The sequence below is a fragment of the Molossus molossus genome, unplaced genomic scaffold, assembly GCF_014108415.1.
Source record: "Molossus molossus isolate mMolMol1 unplaced genomic scaffold, mMolMol1.p scaffold_m16_p_6, whole genome shotgun sequence".
Lineage (NCBI taxonomy): Eukaryota > Metazoa > Chordata > Mammalia > Chiroptera > Molossidae > Molossus > Molossus molossus.
Window position 1 is genome coordinate 61,779,456 of NW_023425399.1, and position 13,985 is coordinate 61,793,440.

A 13,985-nucleotide genomic window follows, 5' to 3' on the forward strand; every position below is an offset into this window, starting at 1 on the left:
CCATGATTCTCAGGGAAGGCCCTATTATCAATAGAGGTCCTGTTCCTATTCTTTAAAAGACCACCAGAGGACATGCATTCAATGTAACTCTAATTTTTTTGTTTACCCTATCTTTTACTATTCTTTTACGTTCACCCTATGCAATTATTGACCATTTATTATGCGTTTTCAGAATTTTTCAGAGTTTTATGCCATCAATCCTTCCTGAAAGGTTCTCCTCTCCCCATTACATCTTTACCTGTTGAAGTTCTCATTCAGCAAAACTCAGCTCAGAAGTCATCTCCCCTCGGAAGCCCTCTTGGATCATACCAACCAAAAGGGGTCTCTTAAAGCTAGCAGACCTTGTCACCGCAAGTCTTATGGTGGTTGCCATATGCCTATAACTTGTGCTTTTGTATTTGCCCTTTTCCCATTGAGATAAGGACCCATGTTGTATGTAACTTTGAAACTCCTTAGCACCTAACAGAGTGCCCTCTTCTTAGAAGACACTCAGTAATGAACCAGTCCATTCAATTGAGAGCCAGTGACTTGGGTTTTTAAATGTCTGATTAGTTGCTTGGAATTATCAGCAAAGATGCTCAGGTAATTGGTCTTTCCCTCCTCTCTCTCTGTGATTTGGCTGCCCTGCATATTTGGCAACAGTGACTGACCTCTTTATTAAAAGAAGAGAAAAACACCATGCACACCTAAGGCCCACCCTTTCTTTTCCACTTACATTAGTAATATGTCCACATGGACATCCTGGGATCGTATGCTATAGGCAGGAAGCAGGTTTGGCCATCTGAAGGCTGTTTTTGATGTGCATTAAATCCCCAAATTTTCATGCAACTTAATTTTATTTTTCTCTTCCAGAAAGTAATTTCATGAATATCACCATCATTTTGTCCAGAGATGATACAACTAAATCTAATAGTGAGTGGTGGGTTCTCAATCTGACTGGAAATAGATTATATAATCAGCATGCCCAGGCCTTAGAGTTGGTGGTCTTCAATGACAAAGTCAGCCCTCCCAGTTTGGGCTTCCTGGCTGGCTATGGGTAAGGACCCATTTAACAATTATCAATTATAAGAGTTTGCTTCTGCTAACCGCTATGCTGTACACTGTAAACTGATACAAAATAATATTGAATGTAAATTATAATTTAAAAATAAAATGGAAAAAAACATTTCTGTTCTTAAAAAAAGAATCTTCTGTATCACACAAAGTTGAAGATGGGGAGCCATTTATCTTCTTAAAGGTCTCCAATATTATAGCTGAAATATTAAAATTCACAAATCCTTGGCCTTTCATCTTAAAAAATAAGGAACCAGAGTTCAAAAGAAGTCGCAATGCCTTAAGTGAGTCACACTGTTAACGACAGGACTGGAAGCTGTGCGTCCGGCTTGGTAACTACATCTTCCTGTTATGGCACAATTTGATGCAACTCACTGTTTAAACTTGGAAATTGGCATAAAATTATCTTTTTTTTGCTTAGAGTTCCTTAGGCCTTAGCAGATATAGGATCAATTAGAAACCACAGTTTTAGACAAATCCAATATTACCCTTTAACCACATTCTGATGCTTAAAATCCTAGGACAAACACATCCATATAAGTGAAAGTATAAAGTTTTCCATTTTCCAGAATGAACCTCCTAAAAAATCATTGTCTTTTTATCTGCTTTTTAAAAAATAATTTTTCCCTTTATTGATTTTAGGGAGAAAGAAAGGGAGAGGGAGAAAGAGAGAGAAACATCGATGAGAGAGAACATTGATTGGCAGCCTCCTGCACGCCCACCCACTGGGGATTTGGCCCACAACCTGGGAATGTTCCCTGACAGGGAATGGAACCAGCAGCCTCTTGTTGCGTGGGTCAACGCTCAACCACTGAGCCACACCGGCCGGGCAAAGATCATTGTCTATCCAAAGTTTTATTATAAAAATGAATCTCTCAGAAAGACAGTATTATTAAAGTAAAAGGTGTTAGGTACAAAAAGTATATATGGTGAACTGGATTTCTACCAAATACACTATATGTTTTCTACATGTATTATATGTGATAAAAATCACCTGAAGTTCATACATGAAACTATTAACACTGATAAATTCCAAAATCTGATATTTCAAAGGACTTTTATTTTTCAAGTCTCACAATTCTGTAATATATAATTTTTTAAGAAGGAACATAAATTATCTCTTTTATCACACACAAAAAAATGAATGTTTTTACCAGAGAAAAACTGTAAACTTTGCTATTTGTCATATCTTCTATGGATTTTGAGAAAAAATGTTATGTTTTTCTTTTAGACATGTTATATTAACCATATGTAACTACTAGATACAATTTCTACTTAATTTTGTTTTTCAGCATCATGGGATTATATGCTTCAGTTGTCCTTGTGATTGGGAAGTTTGTCCGTGAGTTCTTCAGTGGGATTTCTCACTCCATCATGTTTGAAGAACTGCCAAATGTGGATCGAATTTTGAAGTTGTGCACAGATATATTTTTAGTTCGAGAGACAGGGGAACTGGAACTAGAGGAAGATCTTTATGCCAAATTAATATTCCTGTACCGTTCACCAGAAACCATGATCAAGTGGACTAGAGAAAAAACAAATTGATACCTTAGAACACAGACTGCAAATCAAGTTAACATTTGAATTTTCAACAACAAAAAAAAGCACAATATTCTCATAAGAGCTAAGCATTTCTAGTGAGATGGAAATGATTTTTCTTCTGACAGGTGGCCAAAGGGAGTTGACTACCTTTTGTAGTAAAGCTACTTTTGCAAGTTAAGACACTGTTGAAAAAGTTACTTGTAATTCCATTTCTCTGAAATCAGGGCTACTTGGTTTATGTTTTAATCAACAGTGTCTTGCATTCTGATAGACTATGTGAAAGAATCATTGGTGGGTCTCCTCTCTCAGAGAAACAAAGAGAAGAAGGAAAGATGCCATGTTTTCCTGTGTGGGGACTGTGCCCTTCCTGAAGAGATGCTATAATACAATCCACAGCACTCTGTTGCCAACGGCGAAGCTGCTGTGAGAATAGATGGGCTCAGCACAACCCGAATATGCAACAGCAATAGGAAACTGAAAACTCCTAAACATATTTCTAGGAGGAAAAGAGAGAGGGCGCCGACAGCCCTTGAAGATGCCAGTGGATGGATAAGCCTCATTCTAAGCAAAAAGATAACTTAGTGACACTCTTACTGCCTTATCTTAACTGAAGACGAATAAAAATTTTTTCCATTAAACACCAGTGACTTCTCAGGAAAAAAGAAAAAAAAAAAAAAAAAGAAAAAAGCAGCAAAACAAATATGTGGACACCGGCTTCGTTGGGGCCCTGCAAGTGATTCACTTCAATAGTGGTGGCTGTTCCACACCAGAGAGTTACTGCTCCTGGTGAAACACAGACATGAAGTAGAAAGACAAAAACGCTGCCCAGTGAGGTGGAGTACTTTGACTTTATTACTCTATTAACTGAGGCCATGAGCACTCTTCTACCTTCCTCATCCCTCAACACGCTTTTTCCCATTTCAGTGATTTAAGGCATTGGTTTTCCAGTATGTGACATTTTCCTTCCTGTTTTTCAGGTATATCAAAGAGTTTACACATTCTAATTCACATTTTTACATCTGAGACGGGTTTTTTTTAAGTTCATAATTATGAAAGAAATATGTATATTGAGCTCGGGAAAATAAAAAAAAAAAAAGGCCTTTTCTTAAATTATTGTTATTGGTAATACAACCTCTTCATTAAATAACATTGTAGCATGGAAATTTATGATTGAAATGTAGTTTTCATTCTATATTAAAATACAGTTTCTGAGAAGAATCATTGAATGGACTAGAATATGTCAAAAAAATGATTCTATGTAGTTTGGGTTCAGGACTGACTTAAAATAAAGCACATCTTGCAAAGTCATTTTAAGAATATTCTTTATTCTGCCTTTTTGCATGAAGTAGGAAAAGTAATTGTTTTAAATGTGTACAAGGAGTTTTTAAAAATCAACTGAGATAAGAAATCACTTCTTGTTAGTTTTTTTTCCTCAGGTAGGTACTCTATGTGAATAATATAAGCAGCAAACAACTATAACAAATTAATTTCTAGAGGAAAGTATTACAGTGAATATGGAGATTTTAAAAAATAGCAGAGGTCAAATGATGTTCAGTGTATTCGAGAGAATTAGTGAATATTTGTTCAACTATGAAAGCCAGTGTAGTTCCAGCCTGCCAAAATAAACGACTCCAATCATTGAAACAATAAACTCAAACCACTTAGGGAACTCTTTGGCCCATGTTCTGATTTCCCGACAATAGGAAAAATCATTGTACATATTTCTGGTTCTGAATTCTTTTCTTTTGAAAATGTCAACAGGGAATTTCCAGAGAGCATATTATAACACATTTAGGACAAAGGAAAGTAGAAAATGCTCCTGGAAAAAAGTATAAAGGTCAAAGTATATCAGAACTGTAATATTCCTCAAGAAAACAAATTCCAGGTTTCAAGAAAAACGCCTCCCAGTGTATACGGAGGAAAATATAGAAGGTGTCGACATGAGAAACATCCAAACTAGTAGAGAATTTTTGTAAGAGTTTATTTGAGCAAAACATATGCCGGGAGCAAGATCTCCAATAGCCCAGGGAACAACAGTTTTGCAGTTTCTTTTATTCATTTGAAATTAAGGAGGGAATGTAAGGAAGATGACACAGAGGTGGGAGAAAGCAGGGTGGGGATTGGATTACAGGATACTTAACAAGATTATGCATTTGAGTATGGTTATTTCAAAAGTGTGTTAATTTAAATGCACAGAGACAATGGACAGGGCCTGCTTAAGGCAAAGATAAGACTTTTGGTAAAGAAGCAATATGCCTGGGGCATGACTACTCACCACAACCTATCCAGTTAGGAATTCATGATCCAATTACCCTGTGAGGTTACTTTCCATAGAATTCCGTTTTTTTGTTCACAAAGGACATATAGAAGATTAGCCTATAGAAAATGTAGGCGAGCACACCAGGGAAGCATGTGCTAGAGTGGAGCAGGAACAGAGGAGATGGCCTGGCTTCTAGAAGTCCTGGCGTGGCCAGCATCAGGCAGGAAACCTGGGCCAGCAGGTCACTGCTCTTCTCCAAACTTCTTTTATCTCACAATATGAAGGGACCGTGAGGCTGTCACTAGCCACACTCTAATTCTCAAATGAGTGCCTTTCCTGGCTCAGTAGATGTCCTTACAAAAGCAGACTGCCACCTTACTGGGTTCTCTGGAAAAACCTCTGAGATGGACTGTCACCCAAGATCATTTGGAAGAGTGGCCCCAGCAGTTGCACTGGTCAGCAAGGAAGGCAGCATTAGACAGGGAGATGAGATTGCCCAGCCATAGAGCTGTGATTGAGATTTGCCCATCCCTGCAGGGCACTAAGGAGTTGGGACAGCCCTTCCTTGTCCTAAGCAACAGCATCAGCTACCACTAAGGGGGCTTCACCTTTGAGGATGCAGTCCCTGTGGCTAGAGCTTACTGCCTCTGAGGGTACAGTTGTGACCCATGAACATGTGGGTGTGGAAAGAGGATCCGGGAAATTGCAGTATTCATCAACACCTATACTTGGGCCACTCAGACCCACTGGCTCCTTATAATAAGAGTGTAAGGACTTACTTCCACTACCAGGAAAGAGTTAGATGAAGGAGTTTCAGCCCTCTATTATGTGTGACACTCATCCTTTATTTCTTCTACCCCACTTCTAGATCCCTCTCACCTCACCAAGCACCTCTGCTCGTCAGGCAGAGCCAGACCCTCAAGCCTAGGACTAGGGTCACAGCCTCTGCACTTACTTCTGTATCATGCAGTCTGGCCTGGAGCATGACTCCCAGGCCCCCTGAGCAGCAGCGAGTCCTCCCATCCCCACTGTGTAACAAAAGCCTTTCTCCTTCCCATGGCCTGGGCCAGCTACCCTTTCTGTTAGGTGGCCCTCTCTCCTGCCGACATTGTCTTTCTATCCTTCTAGTTTAGTAACTATTTCTGAAATAATTATTTTCCTTTTTCAATAGTTTTAAAATTCTGATTTATTCTTTACTGTCTTGTATTATTTTCTTAATTTATTTTAGTTCATTCTGAAATATTTATTATAGTTTTCATCCATTTGTGGGCCTATCTTTCTGGCAAGATTTTTATTATATCTAAGGACCCGATCCTGCTTCTTATTCTTTTTTACTGATAAGAATTTGGTAGGACTTCTGGTCAAGACGGCAGTGTAGGTAAGCGTGGTATCACGTCCCACAACCACATCAAAGTTACAACTAAACTATAGAACAACCATCATTCAAAGCCACCTGAAATCAAGCTGAATGGAAGTCCTACAACTAAGGAATTAAAGAAGCAGCTGCATCCAGACTGGTAGGAGAGGCAGAGGTGTGACAGGCTGGTCCCACACCCACGTGTGGTAGATAAAAATTAGGAGGATACCTCGGCTGTGAAGGTCCTCCCTGAGGACTGAGGGGTCCCCGTCCGACACCAGGTGCCCCGCTCAGGGTTCCAGTGGCTGGAAAAACCAGCAGGAACTGAGGCTCAGTGAGGCAGAGGTGGAGGCAGCTCCTCTTAAAGGGCCTGCGCATGGACTTACTCAGACTTGTTCCCTCTAAGCACAGAGGGTAAGCAGCTTGAGGGGCACCAGAGGCATACAGGGAAGAACTGAGCTGTTTGGCATTGGAGTGAGGGCTGGAGAGGCGTCTTTCTCCTGGACAGTCGTGCTGTCAGAGACCTTTGTTCCTTTGGTGAGCCCTTCCCTGGGGTGGCAGACAGCCGCCATATCTGGGACTCCAGGAACCTGACTCACACTGGTAGCCCTGCCCTGGTGATTCCCTGAGACCCCCACCCCACCCAACTTTCAGGCCCACCCAACTGTTGCCAGTTGCTTTACCATAGGATTAGCCTGTCTTGGATCCTGCTTCAGGTTTACCTAAATTCTTTCAAACGAGCAGCATCTGGTCTCACCTAGCCCCATACCTCTCATAAAGTAATACAAAGAAACAAACACAGGGAGGCAGCCAAAATGAGGAGACAAAGAAACAGGTCCCAAATGAATGAACAGAATAAAACCCCAAGAAAAGAACTAAGCAAAATGGAGATAAGCAATCTAACAGATACTGACTCCAAAATACTGCTTATAAGTATGCTCAATGAACTTGGTGAGAACTTCAGTGAACTTGGTGAGGGCCTCAAGAGCATAAAAAATGACCAGTCAGAAATGAAGGATGCACCGTCAGAAATGGAGGCACTAACTGAAATAAAGAATAATTTACACAGATTCAATAGTAGAGTACGTAAATCCAAGAAGCAAACCATCGATTTGGAATATAAGGAAGCAAAAAATACCCAATCAGAACAGCAAAAAGAAAAAAAGAATCCAAAAAAATGAGGATAGTGTAAGGTGCCTCTGGGACAACTTCAAGCGTGCCAACATTCGTATCTTGAGGATGCTAGAAGGAGAAGAGAGAGAACAAGAAATAGAAAATGTATTTGAAACAATAATGGCAGAAAACTTCCCTAACTTGGTGAAGGAAATAGCTATACATGTCCAGGAAGCACAGAGAGTCCCAAACAAGAGGAACCCCAAAAGGCCCACACCAAGACACATCATCATCAAAATGCAAAAGATTCAAGACAAAGAGAGAATCTTAAAAGCAGCAAGAGAAAAGCAGTTAGTTACCTACAAGGAAGTTCCCATTAGACTGTCAGCTGATTTCTCAAAAGAAACTTTGCAGTCCAGAAGGGAGTGGCAAGAAATGTTCAGAGTGATGAAAAGCAAGAATCTACAACCAAGATTACTCTATCCTGCAAAGCTATCTTTTAGAATTGATGGCCATATAAAGAGTTTCCCGGACAAGGAAAAGTTAAAGAAGTCCATCACCACCAAATCATTATTATATGAAATGTTGAAGGGTCTTCTTGAAGAAAAAGATAAAAAATAGGAACAAAGTGGCAATGGATACATAGCTATCAGCAATTGAATCTACAAACAAAACAAAACAGAACAGAAACATTCTCATAGATATAGAGAACATTTTGTTGGTTGCCAGATGGGAAGAAGGATGAGGGAATGGGTGAAAAAGGTGAAGGGATTAAGAAGTACAAATTGGTTGCTAGACTGACAAATCTCAAAGGGAAGAGGGGGTTGGGGGTGGGAAGAAATAAACCACAGAACTTATATGCATAACCAATGGACACAGACAACAGTGTGGGAAAAGGCAGGAGAGGGCAGGAGTGGGAAGGAGGGGGTCAATGGGGGGGGAAATGAGAAACATCTGTAATATATTCAACAATAAAGATTAAAAAAAAATTTTTTTAAACAAATTTGGTATTGGATTGAAGCACAGTTCTTCCTGTGGCTCCTCTGTGTGACGTTAGTTCTAACTTCCCTTGGGGTCAGGGAGGGATCCTGGAGCTCTGTGCCTCTGCAACCCCTCTGGCTCTGAAGTGCCACAAAGGTGCCCTTCTTTTCTAAGTCCCTGATCTGCCTTCCCCTCCCCCTTTATGTAGGCCACTCTTCCCAATAGCAGCTATTCTGCTCCATCTCTATTCCTAGAAGCATCTCCTCCACATAGCCTTGTCCTGGGAGGAAGCATCAGTCAGTTAGTTTTGAGCATTTGCAGGCCCAGCCCACCCATCCCCTTCAGCCCATGCCCACCCCCTGTCCTCACCCACTAGTGGGTATGCGGACAGTCCCCTCCCAGAGTGTTGTCGTCTTGGCTCCTGGTTCTTGCTCTGCCAGATCATCCACTACTTCCCTCTTCTTCTTCCTGCATCAGGGGTGCCCTCACACTCTTGTTGCAACCACAGGCTCATGGGGTTTGTCCTTGCTGACCTAGTTCTGCTTGGGGTTTTTGGGTGGTGGGGAGGATCTAGGAAGTGATTGAGGAAGCATCCAACACAAGCCTGCTATGGCTTTTACCTGCCCTAACTCCTCTGAAACAGTCTTTCAACACAGTAGTCAATAGGAAAGGATACAGTTATTTTCACAATTAGAGATATTGGACTTAAATGACATTGGCCAGCTTAAATTCATTCATTATTTGGCATGAAAGCACTTTGGTGCAATTAGTGAGCACAAATATTGGTTCTCAGAGGCTGTATGGTTTGGAGAAAGAGCTATTTTTTAAAATAAAATGCTTTTATTTATTTATTTTATCCTCACCCAAGGACAGTTTTCCATTTTTTGTTCAGATAGAGTGGGAGGGAGAGAGAGGGGGAGAGAGAGAGAAACATCAACGTGAAAGGGATACATCAAGTGGTTGCCACCCGCATGACCCAATCAGGGCCAGGGACAAACTGCAACCGAGGTACATGCCCTTAGCGGGAACCGAACCCGGGTCTCTCTGGACCGCAGGCCAATGCTCTAACCACTGACCCAAACTGGCCAGGGCTAAATAAAATGCTTTTAATTAAAGCCATAGGTAGTATCTGGTTATGTTCCTACATATTTTATTGATAAAATTTACCTATTATTTATCTATCTTACTAGAGTTATCAAGAATGGTTGGTAATTTTCCCTATTGTTTATTTGCTTTGTAGTTTATAAATTTCTGCTCCTGCCTTTCCTGTTTCTTCTTTTACTTTGTTGTGTTACTCTTTATTCTTTTTCTGCTTTCTTGGGTTGGGTACAATGTGAACCCATTATTTCTAATGTGAACATTTGAGGCTATTTATAGTGTGTCCCAAATCAGAAGTATAAATGCTCTAAACTTATAGAAATCATCATGTGAAAGTTTAAACTATTTAAGTATTGTACACTTTTTCAGCTTTATGAATTTTAAATATTATATTTTAGTTTTTAAGTCTGCATGTGTGACAGTGTTGGGATGGCCTCTACCAGACCTGCAGCTTGGTGGAGGAAGCCTCAGCTCACTCCTGTCTCCATCAGAACTGTGGCTGTGGGGTCAGGGAAAAGGACCATGGATTCTTGTCCTTTGAATGGTCTCCAAATGCAGTTCTTTTGGTTGCTGCTGCTCAGTTTTTGCAATTTGAGAATTAACTACAACCACTAGCACTAGAGAGTAGTTGTTGTGAATGCAATAAGAAAGATAGTAGTATCTTAAAATGTTAAATTAGTAGTCTTTATAGTGTTGGCTTTTCTAAGTTTGTAGTAGTCACTCTTCTAAAACTATTCAAGTTTAGATCTGCAGAAAGACTTTGGGAACCTCTACACTTTCTTCTATGGAAGACTAAGCTCTATACTAGAGATTGCAGGGCATCAAAGGTAGGGTATCACAGCATTCTAGAAGAAAGCCACATGATGGTAGCAGAAGGAGGAGCAGAGACAGTGAGGAAAGGGGAGGAAGGATCCTCATGGGAAGCTGTGGAATGAGACAGAGAAACTACTGAAATTGTCCCAGGACTCTGGAACCAATCACTGACTTAATTTCTTTAAAGTGTTCAGGGAAAGCCCAATAAAATGGTTCCTGGCCTCTTCCACCCAGACCCTCACTCCATCCAAGTGAGCCTGAAAAAGATCACTGGAGATAGTATGGGAGTTTCTAGAATGATAATTAGATGGAGAAGAAGTAATACTCAGTTATTATTGGCTTTTATTATTATGTGCAAAACCCTGTGCTAAAGCATAAAGACATAAAGAAACTTAGATACTTGTCATGGCATAAGTGAGCCAGGGCTCGATTCATTTCCACTGGGAACCCCACCTGCCCTGCTGACACCTCAGCCTCCTGCTGGCACAGCCTCCCCACTGAAAAGTTTTTGCCTCTGTCCTGCCTGCCCTGTTTAGTCAGTCCTCTGCTGTGCTGCTGATGTGAGCATCCCCACAGGTCAGATCTGCTGGACCTCAGATTCCCAAATACTTTTTGGTGTCAGGTTAGATAATACTGAGCAATTTATCATCAGTTTCATCTCTGTGCCTCTCACAATATTTCTTTCCTAGGTCACTAAGTTTCTGGCAGGGAAAACTCCCGTTTTCGCAGGAGGATCACTGGATTTCTCAAATGGGAGAAGGTGGGCAATGGAGGTGACTCTCCTTTTGCACCTCACCCAGCTCTCAGGTCAGAGGGCCAGGTAGCTAGAAAACTCAGAGCATTTGAATAAACACAGAGTGGGAGACAATGTCCTGGGTGTAAAGTACCAGCTAGGTCAAAGAGGGTAACTGAACAACTCTGCAAGGAGTTTTAGCAACTCTCATGTTTCTCTTTTACCCTAAGAATCTGATTTTTGTGCTTGATGGCCTGATCTTTCCTTGTTCCTTAATAATCTTATTAATTAGCTCAGATGAATACAATAATGCTATACATATGGAAAATATAAAAAAAATATTACTATTAGCATCAGTGATTTAATACACTACATTTTTTTTGGGGGGGAGGGGTACATGCCCCTAGTGGAAACCGAACCCAGGACTCTCTAGTCCTCAGGCCAATGCTCCAACCGCTGAGCCAAACCGGCCAGGGCTAATACACTACATTTTGATGTTATGACTTTTTCATCAGAATGAAAATAAGACTGGAGGAACACTGTTGGACATTAACAGTTGGTTAAATCTTACATTGCCCTTCACCAATGACCCTGTCTCACTGGCACTAACAGTCCGTATACATCTTTCAAAGCCAGTACAGTCAAAGGGAAGAAAACCTCCATTCTCTTCCCATCCCAGGGGAAGGGCACACCCTGCCTTCACCTGGATAAGTCAAGACCAGATTTGTAGTGACAATTAAATAAATATAACTGGCATCGTTTTCCTAATAAAGCAGAGCTATCTGACCACAATCAGGTTTTTTACCTATAATATCATGCCTCAGCAATTCCTGGACATAATGTATAATACAATAGACTGATTCTCAACCTTACCAGCACATCAGATAATCAACTGGAGCTTATAAAAAAGTCCAGTGCCCAGATTTACATTCACCTCAGGGCTCGGCAGCCTAGTCTAAGGATGTAGGGCATGAGTACCTTGAGTCTTAAAAGCTAAAAGGGTGGTTCTAATTTTTAAATAAATTTGAAATTACAGGTTCTGGAGAACCCGGGCATTCCAGTGAGGGAAAAAAAGCAACAACAGCAAAGGCAAGAAACACCTGTTGAGGATTTAAGGAGGCCCAATCAAGAGCCCTGTTTGCCTTCTTGGGCTATGACACCTACACTAGAATAAGAGTTTGAAAAAGAAGAGCAGTAGAGAGACTAAAATTCAACTTGTGCCCTTCACAAAAATTAACTCAAAATAGATTGTGGATCTAAATGTAAAACATAAAACTAAAAACACTAGAAGATAACATAGGAAAAAACCTAGAGTACCTTGGATGTGCCAATGGCTCTGTAGATGCAACACCAAAGGTAAACTCCATAAAAGAAATAAATAATAAACTGTACTTGGAAAATGGCAGCAGAGTGAATGGTAGCTACACAGACAATCTCCGAGGATCAAACGGGAATTACAACTAAAATAAAGACAAATTGTCAGAAAAAGCAACAGAAAAGCAGCAGGACAGGACCATATAATCAGGGACACTGGTAGGATCTGCAGAGGCATGAGAGGGTGGTGGGCTGGGTGCTCACAGACAGCAGCAGTCTTAGCTGTGAGCAGTGCCCTTCAGTATAAAATACTAAGCTTGTTCCACAGTGCAGAGAGCCAGAACAGAGCAATGGATTGGCCACAGCCACTCACCTGGGATTCCAGCAGAGGGAGGGCAGACTGAACTGGAACTCTGTGGGAACACCCAGGATTTGGAGGGCACTCAGAGTTTTTGTTGAGTCACTGTCACAAAGGACAATGGCCAGTGTGCTCCTTCCTAAAGCTGTGGGGAAAAGCAGCAGCCCCTCACCCTAAAAGATTCAGCCCCTTCCATGTGAGGTAAAGAAATGCAAATTGAGGGTCATTAACAACCAGCATCTGTCCCACCCTCTGGAAATCCTCTTATGCAGAACACCAGGGCTACATTCCAAGGCCTTGAGTAACTGAGACTCCTAGCCTCTAGGAAAGAAGCTAGAGGATAACTGAACCTTTCCTGGGCTTGTAATCTACCCAGGAAAGTAACACTTGACAGTGCAGTTTAATGTGGGCCCACCCAGATTCATCCAAATCCAGGAGAGGGAGCTACAAACAGAAGAGCACCAACACCCACAGGGAAAATTTGGCAGGCTCAAAAATGAACTGAGATAGCCAAAATGGTGAAACAAAAAAACAAATCCCAAATGAAAGAACAAGAGAACTCTATTAAAGATGAGATAAATAACAGTTTGAGGAATGGGGTAGTCCCAGAGACACGGAAGCGGGGTACAGACTGACAATCCCCTAAGGAGTGGGGAGGTGGGGGAGGGATGAACCACAGAACTTATACGTGTGTGTACATGAACAGTGGACATGGACAACAATCTGGGGAAGGGGCAGGGAGGGAAGGGAAGGGGGGGAATCAGTGGGTGAAAAAAGGAGAAACATCTGTAACAAAAATTAATCAATAATAAATAAATAAATAAATAAATAAATAAATAATAAATACATAAATAAATAAAACTAATTGCTGTGTTTGTGTGAGTGCTACAATTTGCTGAAGGCTTGCAAATGAGTATTGTTCAACTGATAATTCAGAGAAAAAGCTTTTATCAAATGGATTTATTTCTTTTGGGTGCTTTTGCAAATGATTGTTTTACATAAAACTCTTGGCTAAGCCACAGAAAGAGCTATATTACAGTCTAAAAATATACTTCTCACACAAATTACATAACATGGCAAGACTTCCTCATCACTTCCTAGCAAGACTTTACTACATAATTTAGTGTTTAAGCGCCCTTCTACAGAGCCAGGTGACCTTGGTTCAAATCTTGGCCCTGGAAGAGCTATCTGTATGACTTTGGGCAAATTGCTTAATTCCCTTATGTCTCAATTTCCTCATCTGAGAGTGGGACATGATAATAATATTTAATCCCTAAAGATATTGTGAGAATTGTTTAACACATGGTAGAAAAATCAATAAATAATTGTTTCTTAAATATGTTCATGATGTTATAATAAACAA

The 13,985-nt window shown here is 40.7% G+C and overlaps 1 protein-coding gene across 1 annotated transcript in view; it reads left to right on the forward strand.

The window, feature by feature from the left end:
- PIEZO2 (piezo type mechanosensitive ion channel component 2) overlaps positions 1 to 2,598 on the forward strand; it is a 586,652-nt gene extending 584,054 nt beyond the window's left edge. Inside the window, exons 54-55 of the mRNA XM_036245071.1 lie at positions 853 to 1,036; positions 2,346 to 2,598. Of these exons, the coding sequence (XP_036100964.1) occupies positions 853 to 1,036; positions 2,346 to 2,598 (437 nt within the window). The remainder of the gene's footprint in view (positions 1 to 852; positions 1,037 to 2,345) is intronic.
- The last annotated feature ends 11,387 nt before the right edge of the window (positions 2,599 to 13,985 follow it).